The sequence below is a fragment of the Chlorocebus sabaeus genome, chromosome 21, assembly GCF_047675955.1.
Source record: "Chlorocebus sabaeus isolate Y175 chromosome 21, mChlSab1.0.hap1, whole genome shotgun sequence".
Lineage (NCBI taxonomy): Eukaryota > Metazoa > Chordata > Mammalia > Primates > Cercopithecidae > Chlorocebus > Chlorocebus sabaeus.
Window position 1 is genome coordinate 62548478 of NC_132924.1, and position 20159 is coordinate 62568636.

General features: G+C 35.1%; 1 protein-coding gene across 3 annotated transcripts in view; it reads right to left on the reverse strand.

Annotated features, from left to right (window-relative positions):
* Positions 1-20159, reverse strand: part of CFAP69 (cilia and flagella associated protein 69) — a 67013-nt gene that overhangs the window by 36913 nt on the left and 9941 nt on the right. For 2 of the 3 annotated variants that reach the window (XM_038004586.2, XM_007982237.3), the window contains exons 2-9: positions 19791-19850; positions 17099-17164; positions 12975-13084; positions 10018-10094; positions 7039-7137; positions 3121-3270; positions 2838-3015; positions 687-810 (exon numbers count right to left, since the gene is read on the reverse strand). In XM_038004586.2, coding sequence (XP_037860514.2) covers positions 687-810; positions 2838-3015; positions 3121-3270; positions 7039-7137; positions 10018-10094; positions 12975-13084; positions 17099-17164; positions 19791-19850 — 864 coding nt within the window. The remainder of the gene's footprint in view (positions 1-686; positions 811-2837; positions 3016-3120; positions 3271-7038; positions 7138-10017; positions 10095-12974; positions 13085-17098; positions 17165-19790; positions 19851-20159) is intronic. The other variant, XM_007982238.3, reaches the window with a different exon arrangement.

The window sequence follows — 20159 nt, forward strand, 5'->3', positions numbered from 1 at the left end:
AAAGGAGATCTCACCTTAGCACATCATTTCGAAACTGCTGAAAACCAAAGATAGAGTGAAAATCTTGAAAACAGTGAGAGAAAAAGATGATACATTATACATAGGGGAATAATGATTTGAAATTATGAATACTTCTCATCAGAGTCCAGTCACTGTTACACCACGGAACCTCACACCGAATATTTCTCATCAGAAACAACAGACTCCAGAAGACAGTAGAACTTTATCTTTGAAACGCTAAACAAAAACTTTTCAGCCTAGAGTTCTATATTCAATGAGCATAGACTTTAAGAATTAAGATAAATTAAATATATTTTCAGATAAAAAGAAAACTAAGATAATTTGTTGCCAGCAGCCAGCAGATTTGCACCACAAGAAATTGTAAACAAAGTTCTTCCAGTGAAAGAGAAATGATGCCAGATGGAAACTCGAATCATCAAGAAGGAAAGAAAAGCATAAGTGGTAAATACATGTATAAATCACACAATATGAGGAAGATTCCAAATTTCCAAAGGATTGCAAAGAAGAATTGGCAGAGTGATAAGCATACTGGTGACCATCATGATATTACAGCATAACTTAGCATTACAACAAAATACACAAATATTACAACATAATATAGGACTTCTTTCACCCACACCCACCACTTCCACAATTAAAATTAATGTAATTTGATTCATACTTACAATCATTGGTGCTTCAGGATTTTGAGCTATAATTGTAGTGATCACTAATATGTCATTTCTAAGCTGACGGTCATAATGACTGAAACCTCTCATAAACAGATTTGTAAATACTTCCTTCAAAGCCCTAGAAAGTAAAATTGTATTTTAAAAACTATATTGTTATGCACTAAATGTTTGCATCCCTCCAAAATTCACATATTGAAATCCTAACCCTCAATGTGACGGTTTTAGGAGTGAGGTCTTAGGGAGGTAATGAGCCCTCGTGAATGGAATTAGTGCCCTTATAAAAGGGACTCCAGAGAGCTGTCTCGCTCTCTTGCCTCCATGTAAGGATACAAGATATCAGCAGTATGCAACCCAGAAGAGGACCCTCATCAGAACCCAACCATACTGGCACGCTGATCTCAGAATTCTAGCCTCCCAAACTATGAAAAATAACTTTCTGTTGTTTACAAACTACCCAGTTTATGGTACTTTGTTATAGCAGCTCAAACTAAAACACACACTTTTATGGAAATACTACCTGAATGTCTATCAACAAAATCTCCCTTTTCATATTATACTATTGATTTAAACATATTTCTAATATTTTTTACACTTCAAAATCTGCCTCTAATTCTCTATGTACCAGATAAGAATCCACCAAACCAGTCTATTACACATGGTGGTCAAAGTGACAGCTCTATAATACATTCAATCATGTCATTTTCCTTTGTAAAACCATTTAAAGACTATTCTTTATTCTTCGGATTAAGTCCTACTTCCTTAACAAGGCTTATTAGGCCTGTCATGTTACGGGCCCTGATAACATTGTTAGCCTCATCTCTCACCATTGTAGCCTGTTCCTTCTGCTCTCACTACACTGAATTTTAGTTTTCCAATTTTGCTAATTATATTTTCACTTGTTTTCCCTGTCTAGGACACTCTCTGCATGCAAAACTTTTCTGTGTTACCAAGTCCTGTTTGTCATTCAGTTACTAGACTTGAATTCATTAGGAAGCAGTTATGAATTCTCCAACTCTGAGTTAGGTTCCCTTGTATTAATAGTAGACATTTGTTGCTTTGCCTCCTGGGACCTACTTGCCCTTTTTATAAGAACAGCATTCTTATTTTTATTTAGGCATTTACTCCTTCCTGACTTTTGCTCCTGTGAGGCTGCCTTCAGCTGCCTTTTCACCAGTCAGAGCATTTTTTCTTTTGGCATTAATAAATCACTGTGGAATGGGCATGTGACCAATATTAGACCATTCAGGGCCAAACTGGACTCAATTCAAAGACTTTTCTCTGAGCCTTCAGGATAGCAAGGTTTCTCTTCTGCTTGATTTGAGGTTGAGATGATGTGATCCTAGACTTCTTAGGTCTTACTACACAGGCTTGGGTATGAAGCCAACACCATAGAAGACAATGTAGAGAGAGGAGGGACCAAGTCCTAATATCTGCTGATCCCTGAATAAAACTGTACATCAAACTAGTTTTATCCTTGACTTTGTAGTTAAATAAGCCATAAATTTTCTATATTGCTTTGATCAGTTGGGTTTTTAGTCACCTGCAAACAAAAATGTGCTGATTGACCTTCTTCTGAAGAACATGTACATCTTACAATAATCTATTTCATAACATTTAGTATGTTCTCTTTTAGTTGTCTATTTCCTTGTCCATCCCTCCTAGCACAATGTAAATTCCATGAATGCAAAGACAATATCTGTATTGTTTTCAGTGGTATTTCTATGGCTTAATACTGAAGCTGGCATAGAGCAGACAATTATTTGTTGAATAAGTGAAGAAGCAACTTGAAGGCTTACATTTTGTTGCTAATGCTTACTGCAATATCTGGAAGATAGTAAGCACTCAATAATAGATTCACTGGATAAATAAATGAAATCGTTCTTCTAAAGTCTACTTTTACTTTATGTATATTCCAAGGTATAATTTAGTGTTAAGAAGTTACTTCAAGAGCCTTCCACATAGAAAAATGTGGCTTGTTATTGTGAAGATTCATTTATACCATGGCACAAAGAAGATGTACTGAAACATAGCCATTACATGAATCTAAAACATAATTGAACACAGATTCAAACAAATATGTTAGTTATGTCACTGGCTATCATTTTAAGATTAAAAGAACATTCCTATCTAACCACATACACTTACAGCAAACATTCCAAGTTACTAAGCTGTTGTATGACTTCTTCTTTTGAAGATTTTTCCAACAAGTTCCAAAGTATTTCTGATGAACGAAATAAAAGCTGTCCAGAGGGATCTGGGTCATTGAGGTGAGTACAGATTCCACTGGCTGCTTGTGCTTTCATCATTATAGTACAATTAACTTCTGAAAATAAATTTTAAACATTATTTTTGCTTTACAATATTGACATTTTTAGACAGAAACAAAAGTAGTTGACAATGAAGTGTTTAAACTTAATAATATACAAACCAGAAGTCGAAAGATGCTGCAGAACTTTAAGTACCCAAAGTTTCTCAACAAGTTGATTTTCAAGCAAGGTGATTGACTGGACCATTGTTTTTGCTAATCCTCCAACTTCAGCCATTTGAATCTTGTATGATGAACTCGCTTGCTGGTAACCTAACAACAATTAGTTAATAAATACAACCAGTTATCTCACAGAATGATCATTAAGACAAAAGAATGAGTAATTTATTATTAAGCAATAGCAAGAACAACTTTTCAAAAGTGTATGGAATTTATGAATTGTGCAGCATAGGGATGAGCCATACTTTTTTCTGTAAAGGGGCATATAGTATTTTAAGCTTTGCAGGTTATAAGGTTTCTTGTCAACTACTCAGCTCTATAGCACATTGTGGCAAGAAAGCAGTAATAAACAGTATAAATATAAATGGGCATGGCTGTGTTCTAACACAATTTTGTTTTCAGTGGGCCTAGTTTGACCTGGGACCCAGAGTTTGCTGATCCCTGGTGTAGTATTTAAAATAGGACCATGAATTTTGGAAACATCCTAAATTCTAAAAAAGAACAATATTTCTTGTCAGTAGATATGACTTTCTATAATGGAAAATGATTGGATTACAAATACTGAATGTTTTCACTAGCCAGTTTCACTGTTCTGGTCCAATGCATTACTTCAGTATTTTCAAGGGACAATAATTATGTAGTGTCCACAATAAAATAAGAGGTGAAAAATGTAATGCTACTCTGATAATTGTGAATGAATTTAAAGGTGTTTTAGGGAAATTTGATTCTTGGTGACACATTTGATAAAAATTCCTTCTGTCTTAGCACCTGTGAGAAATACTAACTCTCCTTTTGATGCAGGTATACAGGTGCTTACTTAACTACATTCAACTAGAGGGATTAAATAAACACCAAAGGGTCCTCATTTACTGAGATGATGCTTTATTTTTTCTTAGTGATCTCACTTATCTAATTCCTTGACTTTTGATTTTTGAGTCCAACTAGATTCCTTAACTTTGCCCTAGTTCTGAGGTATCTGTCAGTTTGTCTTATCTTTCTAAATACGATCTCTGGCTGTGGACAAGACCCTGTCCAATGCTGTGATGAGCTTTCTATGATATGCTCTAGCTACTCACCACATGAATTTAAAAAATCATTTAAAAAGTAAGAAGAGAAAGATAAAAATTGCCTATATTTTCATCATCTAGAGATAATATTAACATTTTCATATATTTGTGATTTTTTTTTTTTTTTTTTTTTTTTTTTTTTGAGACGGAGTCTCGCTCTGTCGCCCAGGCTGGAGTGCAGTGGCGCAATCTCGGCTCACTGCAAGCTCCGCCTCCCGGGTTCACGCCATTCTCCTGCCTCAGCCTCCCGAGGAGCTGGGACTACAGGCGCCCGCCACTGCGCCCGGCTAATTTTTTCTATTTTTTAGTAGAGACGGGGTTTCACCATGGTCTCGATCTCCTAACCTTGTGATCCGCCCGCCTCGGCCTCCCAAAGTGCTGGGATTACAGGCGTGAGCCACCGCGCCCGGCTATTTGTGATATTTTTAATGTATGCATACAATTTTAACAACATACTAGTATACAGAATTTTATATTCTACTGTACTCATTAAACTTTTATTGTAAGCTTTTCCCTATCCTATAAAATATTTTCTAAAATCATGATTTTTAAGTGCATAATAGTCTATCATATGGATGGACCAAAATGTACTTTATACTTACTGTATCTTTTTCTCTTGCAAGTACCTTTTAATAGAGGGATATAACACTATTAAAGCTCATGGACTTAATTTCTGTCTCCAGGGCTGTGTCTCTTTCTACTGCTGTACTGAGGACTTTTCAGCTGTGGTCCCAGATGTCTGGCCATACCCATTACTTGAAACCAACTGTGTGATAGTGAGAGCACTGACTCCTAATTTTCAGAGCCTGACCAAATAAACCTCACGTCTTTGCCCCATAATACTCCTCTGTCTTAAGTCCTACATCACTTGTCTCCCTTTCTTTGAAGGGTATCTGTATTTTGCCAAGGTTAACTCTAAGCTTGTGCTCTTAATTCCATCCTCTTGTGCTTTCTTTGAGAATTTCGCCTTCCCATTTCTTTCTTACCAGCTTCTAGTTCCTCTGCCTACAAATGTGATTTCTTCCTATTCCAAAAACCCAAATAACCTTTCTCTGACTTTGCACTAGTTGAGCTGTTCTCCATCTTTTCTTTTTCTTCACCATCTCATCTTAAGATATATCTGCATTCATGAACTACCACTACTCTCTCAGTCTCAAATCCAGTGCCTCTACTCTCACAATTCTCTGATTCTTTTACGTTGTTGTTGTTTTTGTTTGTTTGTTTTTTGAGACGGAGTCTGGCTCTGTCGCCAAGGCTGGAGTGTAGTGGTGCAATCTCGGCTCCCTGCAAGCTCCGCCTCCCGGGTTCACGCCATTCTCCTGCTTCAGCCTCCCGAGTAGCTGAGACTACAGGCGCCCGCCACCATGCCCGGCTAATTTTTTGTATTCTTTTTAGTACAGACGGGGTTTCACCGTGTTAGCCAGGATGGTCTTGATCTCCTGACCTCGTGATCCGCCCGCCTTGGCCTCCCGAAGTGCTGGGATTACAGGCTGAGCCACCGCGCCCGGCCAATCCTCTGATTCTTTAAGCCTGCATCTGCCTAACCACTGTATATCAATAGATCTGTCAAAGATTAACCACAACTTTTCCGGTGTCACACTGACTTGGCCTTTTAACTCTTCGATTACAGAAAACTCTGCAGCATTTGACACTGAGACAACTTCCTTCTCCTTTGTCAAATATTTCATTCATTGGCACACAAGACATGGCAGTCTTTAGGTTTTCTTCCTCCTCTTTGAACCTCCCTTCACTGCCAGTTTCTTTTAATCATTTTTTCCAAACCTCAATATGGACACTCTCCATGTCATTTTTCATGCCTTGCTGCTTATCTGTTTTATCTCTTGGCAAACTCAACCATTCCGGTGGCTTTTCAACTCTATTTGGGTGGATTCCAAACCTGTATTTCTGGTCCCTGTTGCTTTTAGTATCCAATATCTTTTATCTACCAAGACACTCCTACCCATCTATCTCATCAATAGTTCAAATTGGACATTTAAGAATCTCCTTATTCATTTCTCTAGTTTAGCTGTTGTTCCATTTTTTTGTTTTTTGACTTACTTCTGTTTTCCCTGAATTTCTTTTTTCTTTTTTAAATTGTCTTTTTTAAATCGACTTCTGGTTCCCACTTTTCCTTAGTCTTAAATAATCTTTCTTTTGAACTACCATAGACTCTTATTTCCACCTATATTAAGAATCTCATAACTTAAGAAGTTACTGTTTATATCTTCTCTCCCTTCCTAGATTGATTAGAAATTACGGAAACTATGAAGGTAAGAAGTACATCTTAACATTATATCCTCACAGTACACGTGCCGCTGTCTTGTTCCTGCCCAATTCAGTGTGGTTCACTTACCACTATATATTAAGGTCCCTTAGCTATAACACACAGAACTATTTTCCCAAACATGATGGAGAATGGCCCTGGTATTGGTAGTTTAACATTTAACTGAGTGGGGGCAGATATTATAAATAATTATAAAGTGTTTAAAAATAATTTTATCAATAGTATTACATAATATAATAGTAACATTTATGATTATTAATAAACTAAATTGGGCATCACTTTACAAATCTGTTCACATTTAGCATCAGAATAAAAATATGCAAATCAAAAACTGAAAAATACATATATAACTTTTAAAAGATGACTGAAGAGATCAAGACCACAAAAAAAGTTTTCTTTTTAATGTGTCACATTTATAAGCCCACTGTGTCTGTCAAATTCAAAGAGAAATGAGAATGTTCTGCTTTCTAAATACACAAGTTATCACTGAAAGACCATTGTAAACTTCACCTGGAATATGCTTCTTTGGTGGTTCTGCATGATAAAAATCAACAATACACTTACAAATTTGTATCCTCAATTCAGAACTTGGTATTTTCATTAAGTCACCTGCCAGAAAGATAAACAGGTGCTACTTAACAACACTGTCATAAGCTTATTTGTAGAATTTAGGCATAAAATGTTAATAATATGATGATTATTAACAATATTCTCAGAGATTCAAACTGGACCATGTTCAATTTACATACATATTTTTATACATATGCTCACACACATACATACATATACATATAAACAGTACCCTGAATCCATCCTTATACATTTGGCCCCTCAATGAATTCAGCCTCTCCTTTCTAGGGAGAAAAGAATGATGATTATTAACACAAATGCTAGAACCAAGTTGTCTAAGATTAAATCCTGGATCTGCCATTTACTACCCATATAAACTTGTGTCTTACCTTTCTCATCTATTAAACAGGTATAACAATAGTTACCACATTTAAGATTGCTGTGAGGATTAAATTAGCTAATATGAGAAAAGGGCTGAGAAAAGCATCTAGCATATTGTAAGTTCTACATGTGTTAGATACTATTATTACTTTGACAAGATATGGGTTAGCATTTTTCTCCCTAACTAGAGGGTCAGTAATTTTTTGTCTTTACTAATGCATTCTTTGCTTAGAGAAGTTCCAGGTGAACTTTGCTCTTCAATTTGTTGGCAGACTGGAAGAGAGTGAGTTTTTAGGCAGCTGCCCCACAGGCAAGGGTAATAGTTTTATGTTCAAGCTGTCTGCGTGGGGTTGGTGAATAGAAAGGTTCCTTTTCGGTCGTATCTAAACTACAATTAAATTGGCTTCAGCCTGTATTTCAAACTGGATTTGTATCTACTCTGTTGAAGTCCTATAAACATGATCCCCAAGAGTATCTGAAAATGATCTGTGAGACTCTGGAAATGATCCAGGTTCTCTGAATGCCCGAGGACAGCTGTAGTCAGTGATATCAACCTTAGAACTAAACTAGAACTGGTTGGACTCTCTGAGGGTAAAAGAATAATTAGCAATTCCTCTTTTGCATTAGCCCTTGCAAGATGCTAATCTCTGGAGGTGGTTAGCAAGTGGGGTGGCAAGCGGACAGAAGGATAAAGCACAAAGGAAAGCCTGACCCTAGCTTCAGGAGAATCTCTGCAAAAGACATCACTTAAAAAAGACAGTTTTAAGATTATTCTAACTCTAAATTTTATTTATTTTTTGGACTGTTCTTTTGGAGTTGCAAAATCACTACTTAGGTTTTAAAAATTTTACACAATAGGAACAACTAAGCTTTTCCAACAAGACTATCCAAATATGCAGGCTTATGGGAAATTCTAGGGTCTTTCATCTGCTTTTCCACTGTTTTAGTTCCTGTAAATTTAGATAATTTATCATAGCTTCCTGTTTCATAATCTCAGGGCAGAGAACCAACTTCTTCCCTCATCCATTTCCAGAATCTTGCTTCTGAGTCAGAAATATCTATGTGTCATTTGGAAGAAAATGTAATATAACTTATTAGCACAGAGTAGAAACTGGAAGTTCTTACTAAAATCATGAAGAGTTTTTGTTCAACATTTCATCTTATATACAATTATTTTAGTTTAAACTAATGTTTCCAGCCATTAAAAAAAACCGAGAGACAGAAGAGCAGTACTTGCAGTCAGTAATCAGCAAAGGAAACTCATTTAAAGTTAAGAGTTCATACTGTTGTCATATAAGATAGTAGCATGTTGTATAGGCAGGTACCAGTCATTGAGCAAAGAACAAGCTGACACTCAGTAAAAAACTGGCCTGTATTTATAATACAAGTGACTGTCAACACTTTTGGAAGCAATATTTAAAAATAATGGCAACGGGGGTATTTTTAAAAATGTTACCAACAAAAACTACACTTTTTCTCTGTTAATGCTACCATGTCCTCTTTTGGGTTGGCTTCTTGTTGTAAATTTCCACTGATGATAGAGATTCACATAATTAAAAATTCCCATATTTCTGAACCTGCCTGCTTCCTAAGGTGTTTTTCTACTCTAGGCTGTAGAGTAGGTGAATCCTAGGTAGTTTTCCCAAAGTAACTAAAATTAAAAACTATAAAACCTACTGAGATATAAAAGGGTTAGTTCTATGTTAAAAAGAAAAATCCTTTTTTTTCTTCATTCCAGTTGAATCTCTAACATCTTTCTACATGGAGTGTAATGCTGGCAACATCACTATTCAGCAAATATTTTTAATGATATATTGGATCAATTGTGTATCTTTTATTCCTCCTGTACAAATAAAGACCTAAACTAGTAAGTATCGATTTAATGTACAATTTGTTTTGGGAACATGCTGTCATGTCCCAGGAGCTGACTCAAAGAGCCAGTGTTTCCCTGATCTAATTTCCCAGGAAATTGTTTTCTTTCTTTAGAAAATCAAGTGATAACCCGTATGTAAATACCTACCCTTTTATGATATTTTTCATATTTTTGTGTACAAAATACAGGCATCTGCATCTTTATGTGCATTATGTTGAAGTTCTTAATATGCTATCATTTTATGATTTGATTTAAAATTTTAGATCATTTAATGAATAATTCTATGATTGTAGCAATTAAATATTAGAGTTCAAAGTTGAAATGTTTTCGTGATTACTTAAAAAGGGGGATGTATACTTTCTGATTTACAAAAATAGTGAACAAACACTTCATCAAACTAAACAACAAATCATCAAACTACATAACCAGCCTGTCCTTGTACTTAGAAGACGGACTTTTATTGGTATCATGAAACAACCTGAGCAGAATACAATACCAGAATTATCACCATGCACACTGTGATTAATTCACTACCAGGAAACAACAGAAGATCCTAGACATGGAGAAGGAGTCCTCTTAGTGAAACTTGGGGAAAATAGATACTTCCTTGTCAGTAGGACCTGTCATACATTACATCCGTATACCTTAAGGAAATCTCAACTTACCCAGAAGCGCAATTGAATTAGCAGTATCTTCAGCATAAGTTATTTCATCCGATACTTTCTTTTTCAAAAATGGCAAGCTTCAATAAGAGTGAAGAATTGTAAGAGTAATTTTTAATAAAGTCTTTGATTGAAGCATCATTTGTAAATGGGGGAGAGTTCATTTCTAAAGAATAAATTAATAATAATATTCTATTCTTTAGCCCTGGGGAATTGACAACTATTAACTACCAGTTGTAATATATAGTATTATAGTTTAATAGTATTGTAACTATTAAAAATGTTTCTGGGGCTGGGTGCAGTGGCTCACACCTATAATCCCAGCACTTTGGGAGGCTGAGGTGGGTGGATCACGAGGTCAAGAGATTGAGATCATCCTGGCCAACATGGTGAAATTCTGTCTCTTCTAAAAATACAAAAATTCACTGGGCATGGTGGCATGTGCCAGTAGTCCCAGCTACTTGAGAGGCTGAAGCAGGAGAATCACTAGAACCTGGGAGGCGGAGGTTGCAGTAAGCTGAGATTGCACCACTGCACTCCAGCCTGGTGACAGAGCGAGCGAGCCTCTATCAAAAAATAAAATAAAATAAAATTTAAAAAAAGAAAAGAAAAAAATGTTTCTAATGAACTGACCAAAAAGAAAATATTATATTAATTATAAAAATTAAGAAATGGATGTAAAAGTCATAGGTTAAGAAAGTCATTTTGCATTGCTTCATGAATAAAAAACTTAGGAACCCTCTTTATCTTTGAGGTCAAAATAGTAATAAACTATAGCTATAATTCTATCAAAGTTAGTACGACATTGGATAATCTGATACAAACCATAGATCTAAGCTCACCAATGACTTAAAAACTGGTTAAGAGCTTTTCCTGAAATTTTCAAAACTCTAGGCAAAATCAATAGTTTATTCATTCTTAGAGATCAGTGCATTTTTCCTTATTAGCTGGGTTAGTAACTACCCACAAAGTAAGAAAATGCTTTTGCAGACATTAAGGCATTCAAGTTAAGAAATATTAATTATATTAGAATTGCATTTCACAACTACTATAACCAAAGTTATTTGGAAGTAACTTCTTTATAAATCTTAAAAGATCTGGCACATAAACCTGGGTCAGTCTAAATTTCAAAGATAATATAAAAGTTATTTTTTAAATATATAAACAATCTTGACATTTCATGAGTTCAAAATTTGAACCTCCTGTACTATTTAAAGTACAATATATCCTATATAGAGAAGACTTTTCATTCATATTTTCCAAGAAAAATTAAAGAAGTGGTTGAAAATGGCATTGAGAACTATCACATGAGGATGTATTAATAGCAATATACAGGCCAATCTGAATTTAAAGATAGCTGAAGAGCAAGCTATAAAAAGTACAATTTTATAAATGCCACAGAAGTTCATTTCTAGTGTTTGTCTAAATTTGTCATTTGAAACAAATAACGTATTATATTTGTTATCCAGCTGCTTGTTGGATCTCTAAAGGACTCTAAAACTAGTACTTTTTGTTCCCAAACTTTTTCCTTTTCTAGCAAAGAGACAACCTATAAGATAAAGCATCAGAAGAGTTTTCAACCAAAAAGTTTATGAAAAAGTTAGCATTATACTTCTGATGCAGTGAGAAAACCACACTACTTGGAGGCCAAAATGGAAATATTATTCTATTTTTATTGTTTTTATCTTCCAAAAATGTCTTGAAAAGAGAAACAAGTGAGGGTGAGGTGTAGAGAAGTTATCTAGACATAAGCTGAAATTAGAAAAGTAGAAAAAATTAACAATGTGAATAATTATGAAATATGAGGGAAAATGAAGACTGCAGCTATATAATTAAACATTCAGTCACAAGTTTTCATAGAGAATGAACTTTGTGCAGAGCTCTGTAGGAGCATAGATGTTGAAAGTAATGCTTATAAACTTGGTGTTCTAGGACTTGCAAAGCCTTGAGATTTAAAAGTTTTACATTATATAATCGTATGTCAATATAATAATAATTTCCAATCTGTTCCTTGAAAACACCAGAGCAACCATTTATTTTCCATTGTCCCTATCTATTAAAAAGCAAGGCGTGGTATAGGCATTCAATATATTATTTTGGTTATTTTATTCAGATATCAAAAAAATAAATTTAAGTGGTTACAAACATTTTAAATATTGCTGCTAAATCTAAAAGTGAGAGTTAGAACCTACCATGTATGCATAATTCCACTAAACCTTTCAATTATTTATATATTATTTGTATATTAAAGTAAATAATTGCTATCTAAAAAGTTAAATTGGTAGAAAGGTTCAGAAGCTAAAATTGTCAGAAAGGTTTATTCCTCCCTACTACATTACATTAAGCAACTAAAAATGGATATTTTAATATATACCTAGATTAGCCACCATGTGGCACCAAGGGAGCACCATATATTCAGTTCCCAGAGCTTGTTAAAGAACCAACAGTAGAAAGAATAAGGCACGTTAATTTTACAATTCTTACCCCTAACTTACATTTTTAAAATATATATCAAATGTAATTGGTGATATTTTATTCTTCACTCAAATTTCAAAAATCAGATAAAACATGACATATAACCTAATATATCTTTGAGGCCCAAATTTTCTAGAGAAAAAAACTAGACTGAAACTACAAGCATATCCATAAGTTCACTCAAAAATTCTCTGAAAATACTATAATTCCTTGGTTACATCTAATATTCATCATTTACTTCAGAGTAACTAATTACAAGAAAGCATTTCAATATACTTTGAATTTAATCTCTTGTGGTTAGCAGTCTCAGACCACAGCAAACCGATTACCTGAAATACCAACTGCTGGAATCAAGTGATGAACTGAAGTTTTCTTGAGTTCTGTAGCAATCTGCTACACTATAATGCATAGTATGTTTGTGATACAAGAAACATAACAACACACCCCATGTTAATCCAAAATAAAGTTAAAGAAAGATAACTTACCCACACAGTTTTATGATATCATATGCAGATTCTACAAAACGAGGCTGGTTTTTTATTTTTCCTGCACACAGATTCAGAATTTTAAATATCTGTGCTAAATCCCTTAATGGCTTTAATATTTTTAGTTAAGAAATAAAATTAATAAAATTAAGATTCTTTATTAACATATTCTTTATAGTATTTCTGTGAAGAAAGTCTATAGAATTCCAACTATTTTGCCAAATGTGGTAGATACTGTTTTAATTTTTCTTTTTTTGAAGTCTAAAAAAGGAAATTTAGAACCATATTTTAAAAAAAAAAAAATTTCATTTTTGCCTCAAAAATGCCTACTCAAAATTTTTTTCCTCTCACAACTTTAGAATTGGATTACCAACTGCTACAACACAGATTCAGTTGATCAATAACTTCCCACTGGCAATGAGTAATAGCACATTGGAAACATTAACTTATTGATTAGGGTCAATTATACCCTTCATCTTCACCCCCAATCCCCGCCCACACAAACATATGCTGTCTCAGAATAAACAACCCAAACCTTACTTTACTCTACTATTTTATTAATATTAAACTGAGATGCATTTTCCTGTGTTTAAGGCTTAAATTGGTTAGGATTTTATCTGAAACTAATATGAAAGCAAAATATAGCCTTTCTTTTATTTATTTATTTATTTATTTATTTATTTATTTTTTTAAATTTATTTATTATTATTAAACTTCAAGTTGTAGGGTACATGTGCACAACGTGCAGGTTTGCTACATATGTATACTTGTGCCATGTTGGTGTGCTGCACCCATCAACTCGTCATTTACATCAGGTATAACTCCAATGCAAAATATAGCCTTTCTAGATCTTTAAACAAAAGCATCTTTTATTTTATCTATTAAAAAATCCTGCTGGCTGGGCATGGTGGCTCATGCCTGTAATCCCAGCACTTTGGGAGGCTGAGGCAGGCGGATCACGAGGTCAGGAGTTCGAGACCAGTCTGACCAACATGGTGAAACCCCGTCTCTACTAAAAATATAAAAATTCGCTGGGCGTGGTGGTGCATACCTGTAATCTCAGCTATTCAGGAGGCTGAGGCAGGAGAATCGCTTGAACCCAGGAGGTGGAGGTTGCAGTGAGCTGAGATCGCACACCATTGCACTGAAGCCTCAGTGACATGGTGAGACTCCGACTCAAAAAAAAAAAAAAAAAAAAAAAAAATTCCCATTGGCACATAAACACATTTCATTGATTTTGTTTTATAGCTAAGAAATTATGGTAGATGTGACTTACACTTCTTGGTTGAATCTTGTTACTTCTAGCCTTTTTCTAGGACCTTTTAGGAAAAGATGGGAGAGCAGGGTACACTGGAAATAGAAAGCTCTGTTAATTTCCTAGAGAAGTGACCAAGATACTTCTCCAACTTTGCTAAGTTTTACAATTTATATAACTAGCCTATGAAAGGGAATCAGAAATAGAGCCAATTGCCACCAACGGTTTACATGAAGAAAAAAAAAAAAATGGAGGTGTTGAGGTATCAGGTTAAAATAGGAAAAGAAATCACCTGCTAGTAGACATTTTCAGCTACCAGTAAATAGGGCTTGATATACACAAGCCCTAAGATTGAACGGGTCCAAATAAAACCAAGAATAAAATATAATAAAAGATTTAGATAAAATTAAAAGAAACATTTTTCTGAATGGAAGTCTTAAGAGGTTTTGAACTAGAACGAGCTAATATTAGAGCTTGATAACTTTTTTTTTCTTTTTTTTAGAGATGGGGTCTCACTCAGTCACCCATACCCAGGTTGGAGTGCAGTGGAGCAAATATAGCTCACTGCAGCCTCAAATTTCTGGGCTCCAATGACCCTTCCACCTCAGCCTCAGCCTCTGGAGAAGATACAACTACAAGTGTGCATCGCCATACATGGCTATTTTTTTCTGTAGAGGTGGGGTCTTGCTATGTTGCCCAGGCTGGTTTTAAACTCCTGGCCTCAAATGATTCTCCTGCTCCAGACTCCTAAGGTGCTGAGATTACAGGCATGAGCCACAATACATGGGCTTAATAACTTCTTTAGACCAAGTCAGACAACTGTTCAAGATCATTTTCGGGGGTGTCCAGTCTTTTGGCTTCCCTGGCCCACACTGAAAGAAGAAGAATTCTCTTGGGTCACACATAAAATACTCAAACACTAATGATAGCTGATGAGCTAAAAAAAATTGTCAAAAAAAATCTCATCATGTTTTAATGAAGTTTACAAATTTGTGTTGGGCCGCATTTAAAGCCATCCTGGGCAGCATGCAGCCCACAGGCTGAGGGTTGGACAAGCTTGATTTAGATGAATACTATTCAAAGTGTGGTCTATGGACCACTGTCAGTTCTAGAAGTGTATTTACCAGTCTGTGACAAAATGAATACAGAAAGCAAGAGTGGGCATATAAAAACTTTTATAACAATCTAATACTTGTGGGATACTTCTATTGTATTTTACAATAGCATATATATGTAAATGTTAAAAAAAAATGGCCAGCTGCAGTGGCTCACACCAGTAATCCCAACACTTTGGGAGGCCGAGGCGAGAGGATTGTTTGAGCTCAGGAATTCGAGACCAACCTGGACAACATAATGAGACTTCACAAAAAAATAAAAATTAACCAGGCATGGTGGGTGCATTCCTGTAGTCCCAGTTACTTGGGAGGCTGAGGTAGGAGGGTCGCTTAAGCCCAGGAGTTTGAAGTTGCAGTGAGCTATGACTGCACCACTGTACTTCAGTCTGGGCAGCTAAGGTTGGATGGAGACTCTGTCTCAAAAACAAACAAACAAACAAAACACAACCTAACAACAAACTGGTTCTTATCCACAGGTAGTATTTGTTTGTTTGTTTGCTTATTTTTGAGACAGGGTCTCACTTAGTTGCCCACACTGGAGTGTAGTGTCACAATCTTAAATCACTATAACCTTGAATTCCTGGGTTTCAGCAATCCTCCTGCCTCAGCCTCCCCAGTAGCTAGCACACACCACCACACCTGGTTATTTGCTTTTTTGTAGAGGCAGGGTCTTGGTATGTTGACCAGTCTGGTCTTGAACTCCTAGCCTCAAGCAATCCTTCTGTCTTGGCCTCCCAAAGTGCTGGGATTATAGATGTAAGCCATCACACCTGGCTTTTATGTACAGATAGTTTTAAGACACACTGGTTTTCATGTATTCTGATCAGGGTGGTATACTTAGTAGGGATAGTATATTTATATAATATTTTACAGATTATCAAGCACTTGCATGTACATGATCTCATCTAATCTTCCTAACAACCTCATGAGCTTCTATTACTTTACAAGGATGAAGAAGTTAAGAAGCTTATCAAAGGTACAACTGCCCATGTAAATTAATAGAAACAATGACTTTGACTTGGCCCTCTAACTATATCCATTGTCTTTCTGAATCTACAAAAACTGATATTATCCACAGTTACTTGTGTTACATTGTTTCTTCAATTTTATTTACATTCTCTGATACAAAATACAGTTTTGTAAAAAACATAAAACCTTAGATATTCTCTGTGGTAGACAGAATAATGGCCTCTCCAGTTTTTCTGTGCTAGACAGATTAATGGCCTTCCCCAAGATGTCCATGTCCTAATTCCCGGAACCTGTAACTATGTTACATAGCAAAGGCACTTTTCACATATGATTAAGAATTTTGAGATAAGAAAATTATACTAGATTATCCAGGTGGGCCCACCGTAATCACAGGGATCCTCATAAAGGAAAGAGGGAGGAAGGGAGGGTCAGAGAGAGAAGATGATGTGATGACAGGAGCAGAGGTGAGAGTGATGCCAGTGGGGGGAAGAGGGCATGAGGCAAGGAATGTAGGCAGCCTCCAGAAGCTGGGGCAGACAAGGAAATGATTCTTCTCTAGAGTCTTAAGGAGAAATCAGCCCTGCCAGCATCTTGACTTTAGTCCAGTGAGGCTGATTTTGGACTTCTAACCTCCAAAACTGTAAGATAATAACTTTATGTTGTTTTAAGCCATGAAATTTGTGGTAATTTGTGACAACAGCAATAGAAAACTAGTACATTTTCTAATAGAAATTGTCTTGTTTCAGAATAAATGAAATGAACATACATACAAACATAAAGGATACAAGTCCATTCTGAAAACACTGTACCAGTTTCTTGACAAATTTAAGTTGTTTTTCTTCTAAGCCATCCTAAAACAAATGACCTATTTTAGTTCTTTTGTGCTATTAAATCTGTTAAGATTTTAAAAAATTCTTCAACATAAAAAGTAGACACTTTAAAATTATCAAGTAATTCTTAAGTTACTATATTATAATGTAAGTGTTAAAAATGTTTTCTGAAACAGTGAAGGTAAAAATAAACTATCAGAACTATTGTATGATCTAGCAATCTCGCTACTGGGTATTTATCCAAAGGAAAGGAAATCAGTATATCAATGAGATACCTACAGTCCCATGTTTATTGCAACACTACTCACGATAGCAAAGATACGGAATCAACTTAAGTGTCCATCAATGGATGAATGCATAAAGAAAATATGGTCTATATATACAATGGAATACTATTAAGCCATAAAAAAGAATGAAATCCTGTCATTTGTAGCAGCATGGATGGAACTAGAAGATATTAAATGAAATAAGCCGGGTTTAGAAAGACAAATATCACACATTTTCACTCATGTGCGGAAGCTAAAAAGTTGTTCTCAGGAGATATAGACTAGAATGATAATTACAAAAGGTAGGAAGACTGTGGTAGCAAATATTTATTAGCAAAGTAGGGTAACTAAAGTTAACAACAATGTACTGTATATTTCAAACTAGCTAGAAGAGGGGATTTTGAAATGCTCCCAATATAGAAACGATAAATGCTAGAGGTGGTAGATATCCTAAATACTCTGACTTGATCATGATACATTTTATGCATGTAACAAAATACCACATTTTGTTATCATCATAACATCATAAACATTTACAGACATTATGTATCAAAAATAAACTATCATTTAAATTTGATTGGGAAATTGGGAATAAAAACTAGGTTAATAGTAAAGCAGTAATTGTTTCCAGAGATAATATTAACAACAGCTGAAGTACATTGAACATTTTTTCTATGGCATGTACCACATGGGCACCATATATACATATCACTTCATTAATTTCCAAAATGACCCTATTAGGAAGATACTACTATGATCTCTGTTTTCCAGAATAGGAAACACAAGCTGAAACATTTTAAAGTAATGTGTCCAAAATACACAGCTAAAAAGTGGTGGTGTTAGAAGTCGAATTTGGAAAGCTGTCTGTAGAAATTGTATTTTTAACCTCTAAAATATGCTCAGTGTTCTGTGCAAGCCAAACATCTTAAGTCAATTAAAAATGAAAATAAGCAAGCAAAACTTCTACACAGTGGTTTCCATGACTGAATTCTGTCTGTCCTTTTAATCTTAAATGTTCCTGAAAAGCTGTGATATTGTCTATACTTTTTCTCTGTAGCCTTATTAAACAGCTAATAGGCACTCTATGTAGCTGTCATTTTTTAAGGAAATGTATAGTTACAATAAAAATACTTTTAACAACAATGATAGCCAGCAAAAGATACATTATTCCAATAGTCATTTTTTCTCCTTTCTATGTAAAAAAACAGAGAATAAAAAACGTTAAAACAGTGACCAAATTTTTGTGACTCCTATTCATGGGACATTGTTTTCTTTTGATAGGCTAATAGGCTATACTATGGTCAACCCATTTTCTTTTTAAAAAAAATTTTTTTTATTATAATTTAAGTTCTGGGATACACATGAAGAATGTGAAGGTTTGTTACGTAGGTATACACGTGCCATGTGATTTGCTGCACCCATCAACCCGTCATCTACATTAGGTATTTTTCCTAACGCTATCCCTCCCCTAGTCCCCCATCCCCTGAGAGGCCCTGGTGTGTGATGTTCCCCTCCCTGTGTCCATGTGTTCTTATTGTTCACCTCCCACTTATGAGTGAGAACATGCGGGTGTTTGGTTTCCTGTTCCTGTGTTAGTTTGCTGAGAATGATGGTTTCCAGCTTCATCTATGTTCCTGGAAAGGACAGGAACTCATCCTTTTTTATGGCTCCATAGTATTCCATGGTGTATATGTGCCACATTTTCTTTATCCAGTCTACCATTGATGGACATTTGGGGTCAACTCATTTTCTGTTTACTAACAATATGTATTCCTTTTTGGAAATCACCACATAAGTTCCTAGTGTGTACTGGCTTTTAGGCATTCAGTCGATTCTTGATAACATCAGGTGGTATACGAGCATGTGTGCATATACATTTGTTATCTTTTCTCTCAATGCCTACTTTCCCAATTTTGAGTCTTGTGTCTAAAATAACTTAATTTCCATTACATCCTATATATGATTGTTCTCAAAATAAATTATCTATGTGTACATGCTTGTGTGTATCTATCCTGATTTCATAATTAGTATACCACAGTACCCTGTTTTCTACCATTCCCCTCCTCCAATCCTACTAGGTAACAAGCACTTAACAGAGGCTAGATGATCCTTTCTCTACTCTTAGGATTCCTTCTGTTACAGCCACCATGGGTTTGTCCATCTCATAAAAGCAAATCTACTCTCTTCCTCCAGTCTCCCCACTTCATTAAATATATTCATACTAAATTTAAACAGTCCTTGAATATAAGATATGTACTATTTAAAATGTTTTCAACCAAAGGAGATAAATAAGACTTACATTTGAAGGGATATATGTTACCTTTCAGGGAAATAGTTTGTAAGTAATGCAGCGGAGTAATTTTCTCTCAAAGCTTACTCACTTTATCAGTCTCTTCAAGGAGTTTGATGACATGATTAAGGTCCATAGACTTGAAAACACCCTAAAAAACACACAACTTTTACTATTCTATATCATCTTCTATATCAATAAGTCATATCTAACACACTAATTTATATGATGCTTTCCCTTGGTAACTTAAAAAACGTTTTATGACACTAAGATAGTAAGGGGAGAATGAAAAGTAGATGAAAACTTACAGGAATAAATAGATTTTGGAGTAAAAAAACCCCTCCTGAATTCTAGTATTTCATATAATCTTAACGTTTTAAAATTTCATCAGCCCTGAAGGGTACAAGAAAATATTTGGAATAATAGTACTTCCATACGTTGAGAAATAAAATTATCTTGT